Source organism: Leptonychotes weddellii, chromosome 5 (assembly GCF_054177405.1).
Source record: "Leptonychotes weddellii isolate Sample4059 chromosome 5, ASM5417740v2, whole genome shotgun sequence".
Lineage (NCBI taxonomy): Eukaryota > Metazoa > Chordata > Mammalia > Carnivora > Phocidae > Leptonychotes > Leptonychotes weddellii.
This window is the reverse complement of record NC_138373.1, coordinates 63367319-63392496: the sequence shown is the minus strand read 5'-3', so window position 1 is coordinate 63392496 and position 25178 is coordinate 63367319. Positions and strand designations below refer to the sequence as shown.

The 25178-nt window shown below is 41.5% G+C and overlaps 1 protein-coding gene across 19 annotated transcripts in view; it reads left to right on the top strand.

Annotated features, from left to right (window-relative positions):
* Nucleotides 1-25178, top strand: part of PARD3 (par-3 family cell polarity regulator) — a 624325-nt gene that overhangs the window by 433911 nt on the left and 165236 nt on the right. For 16 of the 19 annotated variants that reach the window (XM_081820853.1, XM_081820856.1, XM_081820859.1 and 13 more), the window contains one exon: nt 2184-2415. In XM_081820853.1, coding sequence (XP_081676979.1) covers nt 2184-2415 — 232 coding nt within the window. Of the gene's footprint in view, nt 1-2183; nt 2416-7046; nt 7163-25178 lie in introns of those variants that run through there. The other 3 variants (XM_081820863.1, XM_081820865.1, XM_081820864.1) reach the window with 1 other exon arrangement.

Sequence of the window (25178 nt, the reverse complement as noted above, 5' to 3'; positions counted from 1 at the left end):
TTCCTGCGATTAAGAATTCCTCATTATCAGTGAGGTCATATGATACATGTCTTTCTCTGTTTGACTTATTTCGCTCAGCATAATACCCTCCAGTTCCATCCATGTCTTTGCAAATGGCAAGATCTCATTCCTTTTGATGGCTGCATAAGAGGCACACCTTTCTAAAGTCATTTCTGTGGTTGCTAACCAGTCCTAGAGTTTTGTGTGCATTTGATCTGGCTTCTTGAGTGATTTCATCAGTATGAACCACAAGTCATGGCATTAAATGAATACACAGGATTGACAATAGGTTTCTGAAATACAATGCTGACCGCTGGAATTATCTTCTGGGTAGATTGTGTAGTGACTGGGTGATAGATTACCTCGATGTGTGTTGTGTGAAGCATGGAATTGAGCAATCACAAACAGTTGATGAAAGAAATGCACGAAGGTCTTGCTGAAGTACAACTGTATGGGACATAATACTAGAAAGAGCCCTGGACTGGGAGTATGCTGGCCCCAAACCTTTCTGTTTCTTCAGCAAGAAATGGAAGATATTGGTCTAAATGACCTCTGAAGTACCTTCTGGATTTAGACATGGCGATGCTTTTATTCTTGAGCTGTACGAAGGCATGACCTGCTGGCATGAGAAATATGTTGGCTCATGTTTTCAACCAAATGTGTCAACAAAAGGAATTGGTATTATGCTAAGTAGCTGGCATTTTTTTTTTAACTGTATTACTTTGAAGTGGTCATGCCATTACTGATCATCTTTTTCTCAGATTTGTGAGGGTTTAATAGCAGAACACTAAGATACTGAGATTGTTTTAACTGGTCTTATTATACTTTGATATTGTGTATTACTAACTCAAGTGTCCCTTGGTGGTGGAGAGGCAAGACTGAATTTCACTTGAAGATGTATTAACTTGACTTAGAGGTCAGTTCTTTGTGAAATATTGGGAAGAGGCTTAACTGTTCTATTTGGTTCTGTGTTAGGAGAAGCTCAAAAACATTGATTCATACTTTGTTGATGCAGGAGAATAATAATCTGAAGCCCTGATAATTCTTACTCTATTTGGAAGAAAATCTTAGGCAACCAATCTCAGAAAAGATTAATGAGAGTGGCTGCTAATATGTACATATATTGTTTCTTACTTAATATAGAAATTCTTAAAATTCTTTTGGTAGGTGGAAACCTACCCTAGTTACTTGTCATTCTTTCCAATCAAAAAGTTTGGGGTATTGAAGTGCCCTTGAACCATATGCTTGCCGAGTGTTGGTTCAAAGAACAGAATATTGTTATCAATAAGTAGGTCTTGTATCTGCGAACTTCAGGGGAGTGTGAGGTTATTGATTTACACATTTTCATGGTGTCATCCATCTTTGTTTCCTTGTCATTGTGTAGATGGACATGCAGAGTTATTTAGGATTAGAAGATGCAGTAGCATTTGCTTATGATGTTAGCCTTATGTAATGACAGTATGAGGAAAAGTTACAGAGACTGTAAAGATCCAGTCTTCTGTGTGCAGAAATCACAAATGGACGTATTTGGGAGCCTGAAGAAAGAAGTCCTTATGCTAGTATTGGTGTGCTTACTAGTGAATGGTGTAGTCTCACAAATTAATGAGGGGCCAGAGTGGATCTACATTATCCTGACCCATGAGGAAAGGAAGCACTTGAGGAGGGGCTGCTTGTTTTCTTTGCATTTTGCAAATACGGAACACAGGGTCTATGCTGTGTGATAAGGACCTACTAATCTCTCCAGCAGTGCATGGCTGCATCAGGGAGGATGTTAGCCCTAGTGAAAGAATCAATATCTGGCCAGGAAGCTGCTTCTCTCTTACCGTTGGCACATGCTCTTCACATAGGAATACTCATGTGCTTGGTAGTCATCCACATCACATGTTCAATTCTAATTCTCCTCAAAAGTAAATAGCACAGGGGTGCCTGGCTGGCTCAGTCGGAAGAGCATGTGACTCTTTATCTCAGGGTCGTGAGTTCAAGTCCCATGTTGGGTGTAGAGATTACTTAGATAAATAAAAACTTAAAAAGTAAATAGCTTTGCAATCCACCTTGATAGCAGGGCCGAACAACGGTAGAAAATGTGGGAAAGCAAAATCCTCACATATATTTTAGCCTCCTTCACTTTGTTCTTTTGATTCACTGTATTCCTTATCCATTTTTGTTTTTGTTTCCCTTCCAAGTGGAAGAAGACACAGAAGAAAGTTCAAGATCAGGGAGAGAGTCTGTATCCACAGCCAGTGATCAGCCTTCACATTCTCTGGAGAGACACATGAATGGAAACCAAGAGAAAGGCGATAAGATGGATAGGAGAAAGGAGAAAGCTGGCAAAGAGAAGAAGAAAGACCGAGACAAGGAGAAAGAGAAAATGAAAGCCAAGAAGGGAATGCTGAAGGGCTTGGGAGACATGTTCAGGTAAGTCTTTACCAACCCAGAGCAGATCATCCCAAGACATCCGTGAGTGGGAGGTTAATACAGAATTCTACCAGCCCAGATTTGAAAACATTATCTTTGAGGGCAACCAAAAATGTTTTCTAATGTTCAGTCTTCACTGACTGTCTTCTCAAGGATTTCACTTCAGTTATTTCAGACCATGGTAGCAGCCTTAAAGATGGTATCTTGCCAACTGCGTAAATAACCATGTGAGGAAGGAAGGACCAGTCTTCATGTTAGCTATGCGTGAGAGAAGGAGCCCCATGGAGACAAAGGGCTGTTAAAGCGGTGTGTGTTCTTTTGTGTGTGTGAACAATGGTTCATTATTTAAATTTAACATAGAGCTCAAGTTAGTGGTAGCATTTAGAGGTTCATTAATAACAAGTCTAATAAAAAATGTTACAAATAGAGCTTCAATTAAGCTGTGTTGATTAATTTAAGACTTATTACTTCAGTCTGTAAAGATTTCATTCAATGTAGGCTCTGGCTGTTTCCTGACACTTGTTTTTGTGTCCCTAAATTATGCTCTGGGATTACTTAGCATATCGTTTTTTACAAATCATTGCTCCACAGTAAAAGTGACAAGTTGTTCAGAAGTTGCACTGAAACTCTCCCATAAATGTTCATCTAAGGTGATTTATAATATTCAGGCATTTAATGTTAAATATAAAGGTTGCTCGATTGTTCCATAAATTAAACCCCTAAACATATCAAGATGATGGTTTCAAATTAAAAACATACAGCACAGCCACTTGACTCTTCAAAAAGTAGTTACCCTGTATTAGGAATCCCTTTCTTTTAACTTTCTTTTAATTGCAAAATGTGAACAAGAGTTTTTATTTTCCTGGAATTTCTTGATTTATGATCCTGAGGTTGACCTCAATAACTCAGGGAGTTAAAGATATGTCAAGCCTGCAAAGTTAAGGACTCGGGGCCCAGCCTGCAGGCCACACAACACAACAGATGTGCTCTGTACATGTCTGATTAAGTTGAGTGCATGGAAGAAGTAAACTATAGACCTAGATAAAACAAAGCCTGGCCTATTAGTGGCATTAGCTTTCATTTAAATACGATGTGAGTTCCATCTCTGATGCTTCAGAGCATTGGGACTTTCATAGTTTTACATTAGAGTTTTTCTTGTTTATGTACTACTGAATGCTTTTTCAGTCAGATTGTCTTTCTTCATTGTATGTTGTATCCAAGAACACCTATGGGACGAAATTGCTCTAACGGCTACTTTATTTCAGTTTCTTTGCAAGCCAGGGGACTTTTCTTCTGTATATGCAGACTGACAGCTCGTAAGTTGGCACCTGCATAACGCACGACATAAGGCCCTTGCCCATCAATTAAAATTTAAGAACTGTGTACTACTTCTTTAAATTGGAGAATACGAGATGGGAGGATACCTTCCCTGAGACTTACACATTCAACAAGGTCTCGTTTCCAGGTGTCCTCCTGAAGTCGCATTGAAAGCCAATGGCCTCTTAGTTTTCCTCCTTCGTCAGGCAACATTTATCTGACAGATACAGTGCTCTGTTCTTCTCATGGAATAAAAAAAATAAGCAAATTTCTGGTGTGTCTTTATAAAATATGTTATAAATTATTTTCATTATAAATTGTTTTTTTCTGTAATTTACAACTCCAGAGTAAGAGAGGCTTTATGGTAGAGTTTTTCCTTTCGGGGGCCAGAAGAGTGGACGGTGTGGGGGCCATGGGGACCTGTATGTTTCAGAGGGACCCTGAATTGTAACTCAAGAACCACCTTGTTGCTAAAAGTTCTGTAAAATACTATATGATGTTTTCTTTAGACCAAGTTCTATGGGTTATACCTGCACCCTGTAGTGAAAGCCAGCCTTGTGATAATTGTAATTTCAAAGGCCTGCATATTTTCGAAAACTAACTTCTTTGTTTAGGTGCAGGAGCTAAAGGGTTTTTTTACCCCCCTAAAAAATTAGCTTGTATTCTCCCAGTGTTTAAGAATAGCTATTAAAGAAAATCACTGACATTCATACTTTTCTGGGAACATAGCATCAGTGGTTTGCTAGAATCAGCCCACATTGGCTCGTGAGAGCCAATTGCTCAATGTTTAGAAATACTGCCAAACGTTTGTTAAACACACCATTATAAAAATTAAATAAGTTTTATTAAAATCAAAAGCAGTACTCAAAATTTACCAGTTCCTAATTATTTTATCACATTTTACCATGATCTCTGCGTTCGAGGTTATTTACCCCTCTTGATTGGCACAGTGCTAACACTTTACGCGGGGCCACAAAAACAGCTCTCACCAGCTCTACCTTTAAGACATAATGCTGCTAGTTGAATGTGAGCCGTGTTGGGAGAACTTACACCATGGAAGTGTATGAGTTCCACAAAACAGAGCCGCTTCTCCTAGGAGTACAAGATGCCAAAGAATGTAAATCTCTCTTAAGCAGAGTCTCAGTATCTTGTCTAGTTTCCTTGACCATGACTGTCTTCCATCCGGGTGCAAATCACTGCCTCAGTCCTTTGGGAAATGGTTGAAGCTTGCCAAACACTTCTCCTTGAAAATGATCTGAGAATAATTTATTAAACATACAATAAGCTTTTTGTCTGATTGACTCTTGGCTCTTAATCCTTCACACCATTATATTATGTTCTTCGTATTGGAGAAGACTCTTAAAGCATTGTTAGATTTTTCAAAACATTTGTAACTACCTCTCATACTTACTGGATCTCACTGTTGGAGACTAATACACTCTCAGATTGGTTCTTTTATGTTTTCTTTTTTTTTTTTTAAATAACATAGGGGAATATAGTCTGATTTTAAAATTAGTTTTTCCTTTCTTTTTGTTCTCCTATGAAGAATAGCATGTGATTTCCTTAGCAGTGTTGCTTTTAAATAGCTTAATCAAAATGTGTACGCGCATATACATTTCTTAGGACAGTTTGTAAGGAGGTTCAAGTGCGGCTGCCCAACATAGGCCTGAAGTACAAAGCAGGGACGTGCGCGTGTCTGTGTGAGAGCATGTGCGTTTGTGCATGTGTTGTTATGATTTTGGTTTTGGTTCAGATAACAGAAAGAAAAAGCTAAGGGTCAGGGACATTAGATATTGGGAGTCTAACTTTCTGAGCATATGAGCTTTTTCTCTTTAGTCGCTCGAGGAGGTAATAATATGTTTTCCTTTAAAAACAGGCTCACCGGCTCTCCTCCTCACCATCTCCCTCCACAGCCCCCCCGCAAACACACACACTCTCTTCCTCCCCCTATAGATTGTCTGTGATTTTGGGTTCAATTTGAAGAGGGCCAAATATACGGACCCTGTTTTTAAAAGGGCACCAGAGGAAACCATGGCACCTTGCGTAGGTATTTTTATTTATTGGTATATACAGATGACATAGTTTTCTATTTCACACATTGAATGGTAGTCACAAAGATGATTTAATTATTGAAAAATAGCTCTAGGAAAGAATGTTTTGAGTCATATGAATCACTCTTCTGTTAATAAATTATGGAGTATATGAAGTGCAAAAGCTGGTCTTAATGAAAGTTTTAAATCACAAATTTTAAGCTATAAGAAAAATAACAAATGTAAAGTGTTTCACGTTTGTATGAGTTTCTTATTGTATATACTACATCTTCTTTTGCACATAAGGAACTCCTATTGCCTTAATTAAAATGGCTTTGTAGCTAAGAAACCAGAGTGTGCTTACTAAATAGGTAAACATGACTTGTAAATGTAATCATTCTTTGTGCAAAGTGCAGAACAGAGGGAGGGTCTGGAATTTTGAGTCTTTGTTTATGTTTGATTCTCAGATGCTTGGCTATTCAAATTTAATACTATAAAATATTTTTGAGAATTCTGCGTTGTATGAAATTGTCCTTAAAGAGGGAAGAAACTAAATCTGTCCTTTAGAAGGAGAGAGATCTATTATTTAATGTTTTAAATGTGTTCCTGTTTGAAGGAAAGCAACAGCATTATTCGGCAACATGCTTTTGCCTGGTTTCCATCTTCAAATTGAAATAATCCACACAATAATAAAACCCTGTATTAGGACAATATTCTCAGATAGTAAGTGTTAAAAATTATGTGTTGCCCTTTTTTTCAGCTCTGGAGTAAGTACAATTTGATATTGCTTTGCCTAAAAGATTAGAATAGTTTTATTTTGCATGTCGTAGAATTGTATCCATCTCAAACTGAAGGTTTCTTAGAAGTGACCTCACTGTCACATCTCAGGTTCATTTTATGCTTTTGTCCATATGTGACAGCTGAGAACCTATCGCTGTGGAAAGCTAAAGCAAAAGTAATGTTGCAATATTACCATTAAAATTGAATCCTCCAATTACACTTAAAATGATTACCTGGGTCCCTGCAGCCTTGTTTTTAGTTCTGTAAGAGGAAATAGGTAATTTAGTTTGAAACCTTGTTTGGTTGAAATCAGATACACTGCTATCTTTTCCCTTTTAGAATATGATAGTTTTCAGAACACAATGAACATGATCAGATTTTAAGACTTAATGTTGTAGCTTGGATTACACTCTTTAGGCTTTGAGAGAATAACAAACAGGAATGATTGTTGCTTCCCTTACCTGTACTTACTAACTGTGTGTCTATACCGTGTTTCTCATTTAGCCTTGCCAAACTGAAGCCTGAGAAGAGATGAACAACAAACCAGATTCAAAAAGGTCTCGAGAAGCACATATTGCACAGTTGATTTTTAAACAAACAATAAATTTACTTTTAATGAATTCTTAGTGGCTGTTGACGAATTTTGTTTACGACATCAGCAGTTTCGATGGTTTGGTAATTTCCATATTAATCAATTTGGAACTTTTTCATCTTGATTTCGAGCTTGGGGGTTTAAATTACTGCTTGAAAAGGCAGAGAAGTGTTTTTTCCTCTCATTTTTATTAGCCCCTTTTCATAGTGAAAACCATAGTCTAGCTGCTGGCGTATTCAGAAATCATCAGCACACACCAGTCCAATGTTAGAATCTGCTTTCGAGACGATGTAACGTACCAGTTTGGTTTGTGTGACACGGTGGCCGAGGACACAGGCAGCTGGTAGATGAGCAGTCCCAGGGCAGGGAGGCCTGTGGGTTAGGACTGTCACCCACCAGTTGATAACCAAATCGGCCAGTTTGCAAGGTACTTTTGAGCAAATTTTAGTCCCTTCATAGGTTACAGGGTTTAGACAAAAGATGGAGGGTTAGGAAAAGAGATAATTGTGCTTGGGGGTGGCTGACCCAGCAAGTCCTTCCTGGGAAAAAGTAGAGATACTCAGGCAAATAGTAATTCTGAGGTTTGCTGAGACCACGGGGAGTTAAGAGCACACACCCTTTTATAACAGTGTTTCTGGAAAGAGTCTGCCTGACCAAGTGTTGTAATCACAGCTCTCTGAACGTGCGGGTGGGTCTCAGCCTGTCCTTCCTTTAGGAGGAAGCCTTTTCTGCATATAAGAAGTCTTAACTCACCACCTCTCCATTCTTCATGTCTTCAAAATTGCAGGCAGGACCCTATCTAGTTAGCTTTATTCCCTGAGGATGTTGGAATTGTATCGTACTTGAAAATGAACGTGATGATGAAACAGAGGACCATTTCATAAAGGGTGTGGTGGAGCTGGGTTGTGTGCCTGTGAAGACAGAACTCTGCCCAGCTCCGCCAGGCAACAGCCCCCACCTGTATCGCAGGAAGGAGGCTCCCATAACCCTGCTTATTTGTTGATGTCGGAAATAGCGGGGCTTATGGATTTTTATGGCTCAGGCCTAATTGCCCTGTGGACGAACGTGACCAGTTGCACATTGGTAACATTAAATGGCACTCAGTCTAAAGTGCGGCTGATTTAGGGAATGCAGTGAAAATACATCTGTGGAAAAGTCTGCCCATCTATATGAAAGACAGGCACAATACTTTGTAATAGAAAAGAAAGAACTTGAAAGGAGAGATTCTGCATAATTTTACTTGGTTTCTCATTTGTGAGCTGGACAGAGACCAGCCCTGTGGTGTGAGTACACATACGAGTAGGATCCCTTGGAATAAGTTTCAAATCTGTAAATCCCGAGGACTCAATGTATGCTTTTTCTAATTCGAATGGAAACAGAGGTTCCCGTTTTTAACACAGGAAAATAAGTGTCAGGCTGACCTGTTAGCAAAGGCAAGTTCTAGGGTAGCTGATACCATATTCTTCTCGAATTCTCCTTTTTCTTATTAGCAGTTTTAAATAGAGAGCCCCTGACATCTACAGCACGGAGCGGACTGCAAGGAAGCCAGCGGAGGCACAAAGCATGACGGCGAGGCCTTTCTAAGACCTTTCCTGACGCTCCTTAGCGCTGCTTTTCCACAGACCTGCGGCATGAATATAGAATGCCAGTGTCAAGGATGACACCTACTTTACAGTCTCTGTAAAGCAAACCTTTTCGTAAAAGAAATTTTTGACAGTTCTGAGATGCTAAGTCAATTTCAATTCCAGACGGTGTAGAAAATGGAATCTTTTTTTCTGCAATTGATGTGAAAATTGAAGGCTAGTGACTATTCACTCTCTAATAACACAGGGTAAATAAATACGATCACACCATTGAAAATGTACTGGAAGACAGGCCAGGCTGATGACATTCACCACAACATATATTGGGAATATTCTTTCTGAATGTTTTTATTTGTTACCGTTAGAGGTTCTGTATCTTTCACATTAAATATAATGGATCCAAGTACCTGGGATTCCTAAATATATTTTTACCAAGCCACAAATTATTACATAAGGGTAATTGTTTGATTACTTCAAATAGTCTTTTAAAGAATTCCCTGGCAGAGTGACCTCTTACATAATTGAATGTTGGATGGTTTTCTTCTGACCTGTTTAATAATAGCCAATTTAGAAACAAAAGACTAAAATTGGATTAAATTTCATATCCTAGTGAAATGACCATGTCTCCCGTTAACCTTTCTACCTAACTGTTTTTAGGATGGATGGGCTTTAAGGTAAGGCCAGGACCCCTAGATCCATTCTGATCCTCTCTTGCCCATTCCGCCACATGGCTCCAGCCCCTTCTCCCCCTTCTCCCCCCGGCGTCAGGAAGGATTGCCCTTCTCCACTGGATCATTCACTTTGTCCTACACTGTGCTGTTACTTCCTCTAGCTTAGAGGAAAGTCTGTCTTAACCTCCCTACGCTTTCAACTACTACCTCATTTTCTCTCCTACACATCCACACAGACCCTTTGGTAAATTTGTATTTGTCCTCTCCATATTCCTGTTCTCTCTGAAACTCCCTTCAGTGAAGCCTCATCCGCCTGGGCTCCACAGCCTGTTCTGGGCGGGTCACCAGGGACCTCTTCATGGGGGAGTCTTCCCTGTGCACCCTCACATCACCTGGGTCTGCCCGGAGCACTTGGCACATTGACAGTTGCTCTTCTTGGAGATCCTTTGTGGTCACTCCAGTTCCATCTCCTTTGCCAATTCTGTGTCATGCTCTGTCCTTCAGATATTGGAGCGCCGCCCCCCCTCCCCCCCTTCCCCCCCACCAAACTCAGTCCTTAGTGTTCTTCTCTTTTCCTCTTTTCAGTAACACAGAGTTTTTATATTCTTAGGAAACAGCCTCTGGACTCTAAATATAGTCCATGGGCAGATAATTCCCAAATTTACATCTCCTGGGCATCTTCTTTGAGCTCTAGATTTGTAGGTCCTACATCATCTCTGCATGCTCACTTGAATATCGACACTTAGCGTGCTTCCAACTCAGTTTCTGGATATTGCTTCCCTTTTTTTTTTTAAAAAGATTTTATTTATTTATTTGAGAGAGAGAGAGAATACGTGCATGAACAAGGGGAGAGGCAGAGGGAGAGGGAGAAGCAGACTCCCCACTGAACAGGGAGCCAGATGCAGGGCTTGATCCCAGGACCCCCGGATCATGACCTGAGCCACTCAGGCACCCCTGTTCCTTCCCTTCTTAGATAATAGCAGCTCCGTTTTTTTTCAGTTGGTTAGGTACAAAGCCTTCAAGTAATCCTTGACTCTTATGTTTTCCTTACATTCCACATCCAATTTATTGAGGTACAAAAGCAAAGGCCCACTTGATTTATAATTTCTATAAAGCCCTGGTACTTTTCTGTACCAGCATCCTCCGTCTCCCGGACTTCGGCAATAATCCTCCAACCGCTCTTCCTGCTTTCCCCTTCCATGCAGTACATTCTCCACACTGCAGCTAGAAGTCACGTCATTTCCCTTCTCTGCTCAACCCCCAGCAGCCTTCCAAGTCATTCAGAGGAAAGTTCGAAACCCTTGGAGTCACCGATGGGGACCCCCCCCTCCAGACTAGCCTCCTACCCCCAGCCCCTCTGACCTCATTCCTTCTCCTCTTGCCTTTGCTAACTTCACTCTGGCTGCACTGGCCTCTTCTCCCCACCTGCCAAGTCCACTGGAGCCTTTGTCCTTGCTCATCTCTCTACCTGGAATCATCTGTTCTCAGATACCCACAGGTTCATGCATATCGCTTTTTGGGGTAACTCCAACCTCGCCAACCAGCACTCCCTCCCAACGTGACACCTCCTATCCCACTTTTTGGCATTACTTTTCTCCTCTGCACTTACCACTGCCTAACATACGACTATCACACTTGGTTTAATAATCGGTTGATAGCGGCAGGGATCGTTAACCTCGGCCCCTGCCTGGTGTGTCATCGGGGCCCAGTAAGTGTAACAGAGATCAGGATGCCTGTATGCCTTCAGTGCGTCCTCCAACTTCCAGTGGCCAGTCTCTGCCTCTGCCTGAGAAAGCTGTGGAAGGGAGCCCTGCTTCTCTGTGCAGGATTGCCGGAAGTGCCTTGGGATAACACCGCCTCAGAGCAGTCGGCAACCAAGGACTCAAGTCAGCCACTGTGAAAGTCTTCCCGTCCCTGTGGCCCAGAGGGTTCTAATGCTCAGGCATAAGTCTGCTCCCTTCGTCCTGAAAGTGCGGTCCTCAGACCTGGAGTACAGCAGGACCTGGGAGCCTGTCAGACATTCAGAATTCTAGGCCCCACCCCAGACTGACATCAGAACCTGCAGCTTAACAACCCTAGAGATTCCTGGTCACACCCCAGGGGGAGAGGCTCTGCGGCCTGAGTTGGCCTGCAGGATTAAGCTCCCCTTGGCCACAGTGGCAGCAGGCTTGAGAACACTCCTTTTGGGCTGCCTTTCTTCCCCCGCCACCACCCCCACGATGTCTGCACTCCCCTACCCTTCCGTTAAACCACTGCCCTGAATCCTTGTCTCGGGATCTGCTGCTGCTGAAATCCAGACTCAGGTGTGTTTGTTGAATGAATGAATAAATAAGGTGCCCAGAGTAAGTGGTGACAGTGTAGGTGAGGAACTTCTCCCTGCATTAATTTTGCAATTTATGACAAGCTATCACACCGGGGCAGTGCTGGTGTTTGCTTCCATCTTTGGAAGATGATGTCACTTCCAAAGCCTGTCCATGACTGATCAAGACAGTCCCCAGAGCGCAGGTCTTTTCACGCTCCATAGGTCTACATCATGTCCTTTGGTTTATTGTTCAAGTTACCATTTTCCTTGCTCTTAGTAGCCATAAATGATTTAAGTATTCTCCATTACATCAGACTTTTAAAAAAAGATACAATTTCCAAATTAAATCCTTCATGCCAAGCAGTCCCCAACCTTCAGGCTTGGGTTGTAGCGTTGAGGGGTCACAGATTCCAGCAAGGAGTAAACGTTGAAATTGCCCTATTAATGCCTTCCTACGCCTTAAAATATCAGGCTCAGGAGATGGTGTAAGATTCTGTCCCTAAAAGAAGTCAGAACCTTTGTTTTCCTCTTCACAAGCTTCCTGAGCAGCAGAGAATGAGCTGGTGAAACACCCCTTCAGAAAGTCCCTTCTGAAGACCACACCCACAGCCTTTACAGCCTGGGTCCCCTGCAGGTGCCACCACCCATAGATGGCGCTCTGGAGTTTTCTCCTTTCCCTACCACCCTGGAGGGAGGACACTTGGCTGAGCACCTGTGGCCCAGCCTCCGGAGGCCTGGGCTATTCCTGATTCTTAAATGAGGTGTAACTTGGGGGTGGAGACAACCGTACCTCCTTAGTTGCTCCTTCAACACTATATTTAATATTTATATATTATAATTTACATCGCTCATGTGTTAAAAAGACTGTCTCTTTCTAGTTTATGTAACAATTGCAGTCCTTAAAAAAAAAAAAAAAGAATAAAAGAACAAGTTTACATTCTCTGTCCAAACAAAGGAACAGAGACTTTGAAATGAACTGAACTGACACAAATGAACTAACTGACACATCCCTACTCTCTGTATTAAGGTTTCTCTGTTTCTACTCTTCCGGTAATTTAGCGTGTTATCCGTTATCACCTCTTGGTGCCCATTTCTGATTCCGTTGGGTAACATGCTGGTCCTGAGGACTTCCCAAAAGAGAGAAAGCATCCCTCATGGATTATACTTCTACCGGTACTATGGCAAACAGTTAGCATTCATTGAGTGTTGATGTTGGTGGACATCCGCTAAGAACATTATTTCAATGACCCATTTAATCCTTATAATAACCCTATAGGGTAGGTGCTCCTTTTAATCACCTGTTATAGATAAAGTGAACACAAAGGTTCAGGGGGGTACTGATGACCAAGGTCACACAGAGGTCCAGTGGTAGAGCCACACCAAATTTGAACACCGGTCTACCCCTAAGGCCATGTTCCTACCCACTCTGCGGGACCAACTGAACCTTCTTAGCCTCTTCCAATGTGTTGTGCTGCCCTGACACATGTGTAAGAGCCAAGATCGGTTAATCACATGAAGTGGCATTGCTATCGTATGCTGTGAAAAATTAGAGATCCCTGTTGCTAGCTCGGAAGTGTGCAAGTTAGTATCTTTTGAACTGGACTTTTAATTCTTGTTCCTATTGGATGTCTTAGCATCCTCTGTCTGTGCTCCTTTCTCTCCCCAAAATAATTCTTTATGGACTCAGAAATTTTATTGTTCATTTAAAAATTACTAATTGCCATATCCCTTCCCCCACACCTGACCTTCCAACCTATCTATACTGTACTCTGAATGCTAGCGATGATTAAAAAAAAAAGGTTAGCTCTATGCCTGCTCTCTTCTTTCAAGATGGCCATATAGTCCTATAAATGCTTTAAGTCCTTTCCTGTTTTTATACCTCCTTTTCCCCTTACTATGTACCTTCTTGTACTTCAGATCTTGCTCAACTGCTGCTATTTCTTTCATTTTCCACTGTTAAAACAATCGTGAGGCCATGTGTGTTCGCAGTCTTTATTTCCTCTGTGAATCTTCTGATGTTTCCTATCATCCTGTCATTTTCACCCAGGCCCTGTCGGTGCCACCTGGATCAGCAATCCTGCCGATCCCTGGACGTGCCAGAGAGACCACAGCTCAGCCTTTAGGGCTCTGCCCCTTGGAAGACTAGTGGACTAGTGGGGCTCGGGGCTGCCTGCCTTTCTGGCACCTCTGCTCATCCTGTCTGTCTGGATCCTCTTACCTGGCCTTGGCAAATTTCCACTGCTGCTTGGAGGAAAATAATCTTTTATCTAATTCCTGCTTTTATAACTGCTTTAGTCATTAGGAAAGCATCCCAAGTTTACTTTGGAATTCCTAGAATTTCAGGTTTCTTTTATCTTTTTAGGGTAAAGTGTTAAAAACATTTTTTTAATTGAGGAAGTGATAGCATCAGTTTAATCTTAGTATAGGTTGATTCTGGAAGTTTTAAGAAAGTAAACTTCGGACCCACTCTAAGATAGGTATTCCAACAGGATGGACATTTTCCCTTGATGAACTTTCTAGAACATAGCAACAGGCAGATGCTTAGAGCACAGTGGCAAATCATTTATGCAGGACGTTGTCTGCTGCACACCTGAGTTGTCCTGGCCACACTGGAGGGAACGCGATTGCCCTCAAATGAATTTGGTTTGCTTCATCTCAACATTCAGGTACGTATATTTGCAAATGAGCAGTAAATCTCCTCAAGGGCAATTATATTACAGCACTTAATGATAAGTATCCTATTCAAGGTTAACTTTCACTGCTCCTTTGCAAATTGGCTGGTGAGAGTGATCTGGAGCCAAGGAAGTCTGCAGCCTGTGAAGTGTAGCCTGATGCCTTGCATTTCCTCGATGGGTACTTCCGGCAGGAAGGGCCATTTCCCTGGTGGGGGCCGGGTGTGGGCTCCTGGCCCTGATCACTGCTCCAGGGAACGGCTTCATTCTCTTACCATGTCCGCTGTCTCACCCTGCATGCTGGGGCGGCGTGGACTCTGAGGCAAGCACAGGAAAACGTGCAGCCACATGCCTTGTGCAAAGAATAATGGGGGCAGTGCAGTGACTTCAGAGCCTTTTACTACTCACCTGGCAAACACTGTTTCTAATGGTGAGCAAGTGGAGTTTTTTCAAGGCTGGTTATGGAGTGTATAGGATTTCTTAGTAATTTTGAGGTAAAACCATTCATGTGTGCATTCAACAGGTGTTCGCTGGGGGCTACTGTCTGCTGGGCCCCATACTAGGGGCCAGGGATTTGGGTGTAACTTAGCGAAGATAGGCCCCGCTACAGTGGCCCTTTGGAGGGGCTGGGGGAACTCAGAACAAGTGCGCCCGGCCCACACTAGGACTCAGAATCACCTCCCTCCAGAAGATGGTATTAAAACTGAGATCCAAAAGATGTTTTCTCTTTTTCAAGGGGCTTTTGGGGGAGAGGAGTATTTTGCATCGGTGGGATTCAGACTCTTGATAATGATCCTCAGTAAGCAATATAGTTTGCCTTGCAAGCCAGTGGACCTACACACACAAGTCACTAAAACATTTCAAAGAGTAATACTGGGCCTTCCTCCATATGCTGTGCTCTGGTGTATTTGCTGAGAGGCAGCTGAGTTTAGTGGTGAAGAGCCTAGACTCTGAGGTTAGGTCACCTGGATCCAAATCCCAGCTGCATACTCCCCAGCCTTGCGTTTGGAGCAAGTTAATGAACTTCCTTGTGCTTTGCTTTTCGCACTCGTAAAGTATGGATAATAATGGTACCTGCCTCACCCTGTTGTTTGGAAGCTAAAGTGAGTTAATGTATCCCAGGCACCTCAGAACCCTGCCGGGTACAAAGAAGGATAGCACTCTGTAAATGTTAGCTGCTCTTGATGTTACTGTTATTATGCTGTAACTCACTTTTTTGAAAATGCTAGGTGAGTCCTACCAAATCGATTTTACATCATTAACAGGTTGCGACACACAATTGAAAAATACTATTTAGGTGGTGGAAATCCTGTAGGTTTGCAGCGGGTGGGGGTGGGGAATGAGCTCTTAGGGAGGCGGGTGGCCTCTCATAAAGGACTCATGATACAGTTTGTACCTGATGCTAAGAAGAATGAGAGGCCATTCAAGAGAATGGCTTGATACATTTACATTTTTTAGAAAATTAAAAGAGGACCGTAGCGACGGTGTGTGGAGTGAACTAGGGAGCTGGCCCAGAGGATGGGCCAGGAACTATGCTGGGCAGCTGATGTAAAAATCGTGGCCAGCCATGGGGATGACCATGGGGACAGAGATGTGATATGTATTTCTCAGGAGGAATCTAGGGGACTTGGTGATTTGATAGATGTAAAAAATGAGAGAGAGAAAAAAGAGTAAGAAATAATTCCTCCAGTTTCGGCCTGAGAAACTGGATTAAGAGTGGTTAGGCTGACGAGAAAACCCTGGAGGAAAGTCCTATTTGGAGGAAATGTGTGACCTGTTGAATCTGCCTAGTGCTTGTCTGTGACACACCCCAGCAGAGGTCAGCAGGGGGCAGATGAGTGGGAGCGGCTGTAGAGACTTGGAAGTCAGGACATTTGAAGCCGTGGAAGCCGTGGCAGTATTTGTGGAAGGGTTGTCTGGGACCCGTGTGTGCGGGGGAGGAGGAGCAGGTGAAGGCCAGAGTTCTGGGGACTCTTCAAATATTGGGGGTCAGCTTAGGGTGGGGATTGGGGTGGTGGAAGATTTTGGTGACCGAGGAAAGGCTGCTGCAGATAGAAAACCAGAAGATTATGATCATTAAAGCTGAGGCAAGAGTGTGTCTTTTATTAACTAGAAGGATGTGGTCAACAGTGTTTTAGCCGAGAAGTCAGACAGACTCATGGCCTTGGCTGCACAGGAATTACTAGCATCAGTAGATCAGTTTTGAATGGTTACCCATTTTACATCGTCTAGTTTGGTGTTTCTGTAGGATGCCAGTACACACAGAATCTCTTGACGCTAATGCTTGTTCCAAGTTAGGGATGTAATACATTAATGCCTGTTGTAAGAAGCAAACTCTTTTTTTCCAACACTCTCTACACAAACACAGAAACCTGTGCCAGATTTCTATATTTTTGAGCAATAGAAATAACATTTTAAGTGACGTAGTAATCCCAGTTGCAGATCTTCACAAAGAATTACAGAAATTAGGATGAGGGATTAATTTTTTTAAGTAAATTGTTTAGCAAAATATAACTTGGAGGAGAAACAAACTTAATGATTGGTTTTGTTGACTGTGGGATCAGTTCTTCCTTCTGTGGTGAGAGAATTTCTCATTCCCTCTCTCCGTTTTGTCTTTCCTCCTATGTGTTGGCAGGTGTGTTACTGCTGAGCATGTGACCAGAGTGAGTGTGGATCCTGATGACATCAGCTGCTCTAAATTATAATAGGACCTTAGTTCCAGTTTTCTCTCATGTTTACAAAACAATAAAAGTACTTAGGTCAAATAAATAGCTTGGTTCCTCACAGTGCCAACTTTAAAATTACCTTTTTTGAAAGACTTTTTTTTTTTTTTTTAATTGTGACATTTAACCATTATAACACATAAGCAGGAGTCCTCACTCTATTCTTGCATACATTCTCAGACTCTGTTTCCCAGGACCTATTTTCTGAAGATTCATGAGTGCTTCCATTCCCGTGGCTTCTAAAAAAAAAAAAAAGAACAAACTGACTTACCATTTACAGATATCTTTGTGTTTTAAGGCAACACTGTTCATCTTTTATGTTCTATGCAAGGGAATATAAAGTTCAGGATATATTCAAACTATTAATGCTTTATGTAAACTACTGAAATTGGTATATTGAGTGTGTGCCCATTATTTTTAGTTTGTTGCCTTTTCTGAAGGATTACTAGCTGTGCTCTGCCTATCTGCATCATTTTTAAAAACTTTTTATTATTTTTATAGGCATTTTTAATATCATGAATCATTCTGTATATTATGCACTTTATAGTCATTGTTGCATTCAAAAACATTTCAACTAGATTTCTTTCTGGGAATATATTTCCCATGAAAGTATAGAATTATGTGTATTTCCTGCTGTGACACGATTTTGATTTCTTTTATATTTTCAATAATAAAATATTATAAACTAAATATTATTTTTTAAAAAGTAGAAAACTAGTTAGCTGTTGTTTGGTCATAGATACCATTACAGTCTTTAGAGAGTTTACTACTAAGATTTTAGATCTGCCTTCCCAGTTTTCCTGAACAAATAGAAAAAAATGTATATAACGTTTTCCCTATGGAACTCTTTTTTGGAAAGGTCCCACATTTAAGTATAGTTTTATACAGATGGGTCTTTACTGTCAAAATTCTGTGCTTTTACTCTTAGAGTAGACCCCTCTCTATGGAGTCTGGCAAAATTCCTTTGAATGTTATTTTTTTTGTGAGATGGAAGTTAGGTAATTCACTAAAGCAGAATTTTCATACTATTTCCAGGTGGTCTGGTCAGCCATGGGAAAACCCCTTTTCACTTAGAAGTGTCCTCTGTTCTGTGTAAACATGCGGCTGATGGGCAGCCATCTAAGTTAGAGAGAAACACTTACTAGCAGCCAAGGTAATAGAAAGTGTGTGAAGGAGTCTCTAGTCACCAACTATAGCATATCCAAATAGCATCAGAAACAATGAGGAGAAAATGAAAATCATTTCTGACTCACGGAAGATTGTTTTCTTTTCGATTTCATGCTGAAAGTCTTTCAGCTGGAATTGCAGCGTTGGCCTAAAGAGATGAGGCTTCTTGTGGGTGGTTATTTTCAGTTGTTTCCATTAATTCTGCTCTTACACTCTTCAAAGAGGCTGCTGGCTCCCTCCTGCCACCTGTTGGCCACCTGGGGTTGACCTTGAGGGTGACATCTTGAAGAGCAAATTAGTTTCTGAGAACAGTGGGGCTAAATAGTGAGGTATTGATGGGAGGGTGGGATCACTTACAAAGATGCTGCGAAGAATGTAATTTCCTTTTCTGTTTGGAAAGCCAAATATATGAAAGGAAACTCTCTTTCTTGCTTTCTTATCTCCATGACTTTATCTGTGACAAATTGTTTTGGTTGCAGCACAGACCCAAAGAACTGTCGTTTAAAGGAAACAAGGCTTATTTTGTCTCTAATTTAAAAGAAGTCTGGAGATAAGCAGTCCAAGACTTGAATGCTGGGTCCAGAGTGTCAACAGTGTCACCCCCTTCTGTTTATTCAGCCATCCTTACTACATTTTTCTTTATTTTTTTAATTGTGGTAAAATAGCCATAATGTTTACCATCTTAACCATTTTGAAGTGTACCGTTCAGGGGCATTAACATTCACATTGCCGTGTGACTGTCATTACCGTCCACCCCCAGAACTCTTTTCATCTCACACAACTGAAACTCTGTGTCCTTTAAACACCAAACCCTTTTCCCTCTCTCCCACCCGTAACAACCACCATTCTGTTTCCTGTCTCCCTGAATTTGACTATTCTAGATACTTCATATAAGGGGAATCGTTCGGTATTTATGTCACTGGCTGATTTCTCTTAGCATAATGTCCTCCAGATCTATCCATGTTGTAGCATATGACGGGATTTCCTTCCTTTTTAAGGCTGAATAATATTCCACTCTGTGTATCTCTCACATTTTGTTTATCCATTCATCCATCGACAGACCCTTTGTCTGCATCCATCTTTTAGCTTGTGTGAATAAGGTCACGATGAACACGAGTGTCTTACACATGTATTTCTATCCTGGTGGTCACTTCACGGTTACAGCTCTAGCCATGTTGCCAGAATTCTAAGCAAGAGGAAGCAGGAAGGGGGAAAGGGAGCTTTCAGTGGAATCGGTCCCCTTTCTACGGATCATTCCCAGAAGTCCCATATCGATTTCTATGAGCCAGAATTTAACAATAACGATAAAATAGTTAATATTTATTGAGAGCTTATTGGTGTCAATGCAGAGTGCATGTATAATTCATTTAATTCTCCATATAAACCTATGAGGGTGGTTGCATTTTACTAAAGAGGAAATTGAGGCTCAGAGAGGTTACGCGAGTTATCCAAGTAGGGTGAGTTGCGCGGCTCTGAGTCACATAGCTAGTAAGGCAAAGCTGGGATTTTGACCCAGAAATCTGGCTCCAGCATCTATGCTCGTAACTCTCTTCTACTGTCTTCTGTTCCCGTCCTCAAAGGAGGCTGGGGAAAGTAGTTTTATCTCAAGTAGGCACATTTCCTGTCCCTGCCAAATCAGGGTTCCATTTCTGAGGAGGACAAGGAGAGTGGATGTCAGCAGCACCTGCTGTGGAGGGTCTGCTCCTGGGAACTACCCTTCCGAGTCACGTTTCTGAAGGCAGGTGGTCTCAGGCCTCTGAAGTTGCAGCAGCTTTATAGCACTGGGCTGCTCTTCACCCTCCTTCTACTGTGCTGGCCAAGACCAACGTTGACTGGCCCGATCATGTAGGCTGAACCAGAAAGACAGGGAGTGGGCCACAAATACGAGAAAACCTTATTATATCTACCACTTGAAATGGTCACAATCTTCCCAACTTAGCCTAGAGGAGCTACGTAGACATGGAGGAAGGAAGGAATATATAGGTATTTTTGTTAGAAAATCATATCTATAATTTATTTATTTATTTATTTATTTATTTATTTAAGATTTTATTTATTTATTTGAGAGAGCACGAGAGAGCGGGGTGAGGGGATGAGGGGTGGAGGGAGAAGCAGAATCCCCGCTGAGCGGGGAGCCTAATGCGGGGCTCGATCCGGGGACTCCGGGATTGTGACCTGAGCCGAAGGCAGATGCCCAACTGACTGAGTCACCCAGGCGCCCCTCTATTATTTATTGAGTGGTGATTTCTGCCTACAGGGTGCTACATGCTTTAAAACATGATTGCATTTGTCTTTGCTACTATCTTTTATAGATAGTATTTTTATTATTTAATAGTGCCATATGACAATTGGCCAAATAACCTATGTCTTTCTGATTTTGGAATACAAACTCCTAATCATTGTCCTAATATTGATTATACTGACTTCGGTGCCTTTTTAACCTAACTGGTTTTTATGGATACATTCCCCAAATGTATTCTTGGGTTACAGCATGCTAGATCTTGCTTTCTGGGACTTAGAGGGTCATCTGCATTCAACCTTAACCATCTCAGTAGAAGGAGACTTCTTTCTTTAGTGTTTAGGAAGTAGTCCTGAAATAAATGGGGCATTGTGGGGTGAGGATGTACCTTTTACTATCCTGTGAGTCCTCTTCTTATTCTTTGTAAATAATGAAGATGTCTCATTGAACTTCGTTGTTTATCTGAAACCCTAGCCCAGTGGTCCTCAACCCCCAGGGTTTTGTTCCCTAGACTTCTGACAGTGTCTGATGACTTACTTGGTTGTCATCCACAGGGAGCGGTGCTAGCGGCAGGTATGGTTAGAGGCACGGATACTGCTGAACATCCTATGATGCACAAGAGAGTCCCCCACCCCCCACCCCCCACTGCACAGGATTGTCTGGACCAAAATTTCAAGAATGCCAAGGTTGGAAAAACACTGCCCCTGCCCAGTCCCAATGGCTCTGTGACATGTACTTGAGTTGTTGATCTTCAGACAAGCTACCCAAATGCTTCTGTGTCTTATGTCAGGTTGTCCGTGGATCCCCGTGAGCAGCTCATTTCAGTTATTATTCTGTGTGGAGGAACCCTGCCCTGTGCATTTTGGTGGATGCTTAAGAGTTAAAATTACACTGAAAATTTCAAGTATGTTGCAGTCTATCTGGTGTTTGACCGTTGAAGATGCTTACATAGTGATCTTTCTTAAAGTTTATTTTTAATATGATTTCAGTGTCCTAAATAAAGATTTTACTTCATGAACTGCCAGCATATAAAATAACATGAGGAACCTAAGAGGCATTCAAAGAGGCTGAGGTTAGTCTAAGGGGGAGAAGAGGATTCTGTGGTAGAAAGAATCGGGGATGTGGATTTGAAGCTCTGTCTTCCCAACCCAGCCCCGCCACCCCTCAGCCTCAAGTTCCCGTTCACACATCTCCTTCTCATGTTCTTCTAAGGACTAAATGAAAGAATATGGATGGAAGGCTTTTTGGAATTGTAAGGTGCTGTGCATCTGTCAGCTCGTGTTATTTAAGTTCTTTTCTCACGGGCTTTTCTTCCCTTAGATTACTTATTCCTGCATTAGTTTATTAGTTTCTAGATAGGTATTCTGGGTGCTTTTGCTAAAAAGGATGTATGGGTTATTTCTATCCTTTGGGTAGAAGTGTCTCTCTTTGTATTATATACTGTTCTCAATAAAGTGACATTTGCTAATACCCCATGATTATACATACTCGTTTCGGCCAGACATTTTCAAACTTCAGCCAAGGAAAAGGAGCATAATGATCTCCCGTAAAAGCAACCGTAACTGGGGAGACTTGAGAATTTAAACTGATATCCGTGGTATTGGCTCTGGTTCCAGGACGGTTTCTTGGACAAACGGGCACTCTTGCAGAGCTGGGCTTTTTGGCTTGCGTCTGCCGGGGAGTCGGTGGATCCTGAGACCACACAGCAGGCCGTGCAGACGAGACAGTGCTGAGGAGACGGAAATAAGCTGGGGTGAGAGGAATTCCAGGCCAGTGCACAAATCAACAAGTTCTATATTTAAACACTTGTTGAACTATTTCGTCAAATAAGGAAAAATGTGGTGGTTTGTCATTTGTCAGATTTCATGTTCCCTGTTCCGTGGGGGCTGTGCTGATTGGAGATGAGACAGTAAACATGTCTCCTTACCCTGAGGCCTTGTCACTTGAGCCCCGGAGCCATCCCAAGATTTCAGATCGTACTCACCAGCTGCGTTCTGAGCCACAGTTGAGTCAAAACACCGAGGCAGTGCTGTGCATCCCCCCGGTGGAGTGAATCATGGCGCGGAAGAGGAAAGGAGCTTTTCTGGAGAGGGGCCATGGCCCTTTTCCCTGTGTCACCCCAGCCTCTTCTGGATGTGGGGAACTCGCCAGGCCCGAGGTGTGCTGCAGGAACACTGACTTTACCCAACTATGGGACCCTGAGGCCGTCGTTCCTTGAGAGGATGGGGTGATTCAGGGAGGCCTGGGCAGCCAACGGCCTCTGCAGGATTCTGCTTGCTCTTCTCTGCTCCCAGAGTTAGGGGGGCCTCCAGCTCATGCCCCGCAGAGCCCTCTATTGGGCCTTGTCAAATGTGTCAGCTCCCTACTATTAAATCCGTATATGCAAAAGATAAAAAATGAACATCGGTGCCTCTTAATTTACTCTGTAGAGAGCGTTCTCTAAGAAATGTGAATCAACAGAAATTGTTTCTTCTCATCAACAGAAAAAAGTGCTGACTGACACCTTAACTTTACAGATAATGAGATCTTTGGGGAAGTTTTAATCTTTCAAAGTTTCCAGGAACTATACAAAAGGTCTCTGCTCCTCTCCTCCCCCAGTCGTCAGTGATCATATTTTCTGTTGTCACTTGCCTTTGCTCTGTAAACAATAGAAGTATAGAACATACACGCGTAACTAAATATCTCCTATCAGTAGTGAAAACTTGGAATTTGACTTGCAGTGCATACTTAATGGAGGGTGAATATTTCCAACTCAAAAAAGATATTCCTAATTGTGCGTGTTTTTGCATTGTCGCAGAAGCATTTACAACGTGGATGCCAATTTGAGTATCAGGCAGATGGGAACAGAAGTTATTAGGGTTATCTCTGGTACTAAATACTCTGATTCTTTGTCCTAATAGAAAAAAAGGTGTAGAGTAAATCATCTTTCTACCTTTTACTTTTTCTTTTTTTCAAGTGCCCTTTTGAATAGATGTGTTTTTTGACTTAGGTCTCATTAGCATTTCTTATGGGGACTGCCTTTGGGGCAGTACCACTTACTAAATTGTTCTGATGCTTTAGGAAAAGGAAAACCATGGTAACCAGATGTAGGGTATGATTATTTGCCTCTGACCTGGCAAAGTGTTGGATTTAACAAAAGAAGCTTAATAGAAATGTTCAAATTGACCCTTCTCATCACTTGGGCTGCTTAGAGCTCAATCAATCTCTCATTATTATCAGAGTTATTCGAGCAAAGGCAGCAGTGATAGTATTTTTCGTAATCGCTTCTTGAGCCAAATGTAATTTGCAATTTGGAGTATTGTATTATGAAACAGTAAAGCATTAAAATGAACAGTGCAAGAATTAGGAGTATAGTAGTAAAGAAGGGGTCCAGAGAAGTAGTTGTGTGAAAGGCACTTGCAAAATCATTGTAAGTGGACATGACTGATTTCAATGCCAAATTAAGCATTTAGAAAAAATCAGAATTATGTGTCGTTTTTATTATGTTTAGGTGTGTGTGTGTTTATTTTATATATTATATATATATATCATTTATTATAAAGTCAATGTAGGTAAAGGGGAAACAAAAAAAATATACTCTGTGTATTATTTGCATCTGCATGTTTGGTGTTATGGGGTTTTTGTGGTTTGATTACCTGTGTGGGTATATGTTGAAAAAAAAATAAGGTGTATCAAGCCTTATAAAAATCTTGTATGGAACAGTAATTACTAATTGACGCCATTTTACAAAGGGAATTTATTTGCTACAGAAAATACGTCATGTGAGTCCATAAACTAGCTGATGCCTGAAAAGCTTTAACATCATAATTAAGATATACTTCCACTCATCTTCTGTCATTTTCTTTGAATGGCTCTAAGTACAGATTATAAATATTATTTCAGAGTTATTTATGTATTTATCTTGTGTTTTGAAGGATTACTGTGTTTGCTTTTTTTTTTCTTAAGTCTTTCTATCTAGATCCTGTGGTTTTGTATGTGTGTGGGGGGTTGGGGGTTTGGGTTTGGGTTTGGTGTTGTTTAAGTTATTTGGGATTTATAATGATTCTTGTAAAATTAACATTGATAGTATGCTGTGTTCAATTTCTTCATTGTTGTTTTAATATTTCCTTGTTCCATATCCTTCCAGGACTCCTGAAGTGTAAGGTTACTAGGCATATCAGTGCATCCTTGATTAGATAACGCAGGCTACACCAGGGGAAGAGTGCACTTATAAGGACACTTAATGGGAGTCCTGAAAAGGGTGTGTTGTCCATTATGGGTACATACACTGCATGTCTAAAGGCTGTTCTAGCTTGGTTAAATAGAAGCTATAATTTCTTTAAAAAAAAAAAAGTTCTTTTTTCTTCTGGATGTCAAGCAACCCAAATTTAGTTTATTAAATCTAATCAGACTAGCACTGATGAAAACCATACACAATCAAATAATGGTTCTCAAGTTTGTGAATTTCCTTTTAAAGAGAACCCCTGCTAAACTCCGCCGAGTTAAAACTGCATCCCATTTTATAAAAGCACTATCAAGTTGTCATGTACCCTTTCTAAGCCTCCGTTCTCATCATTGTTGATTACCAAGATTTTTTTTTTGCCTAAATAGGAGCTTTCTGCTTTTCATAATCAGCCTTCTCTTCCCTGATTCATCCAGCATTGCCACAATCTACTGCTGAGCAAATCAGTGTGCTATCATGCTAGCG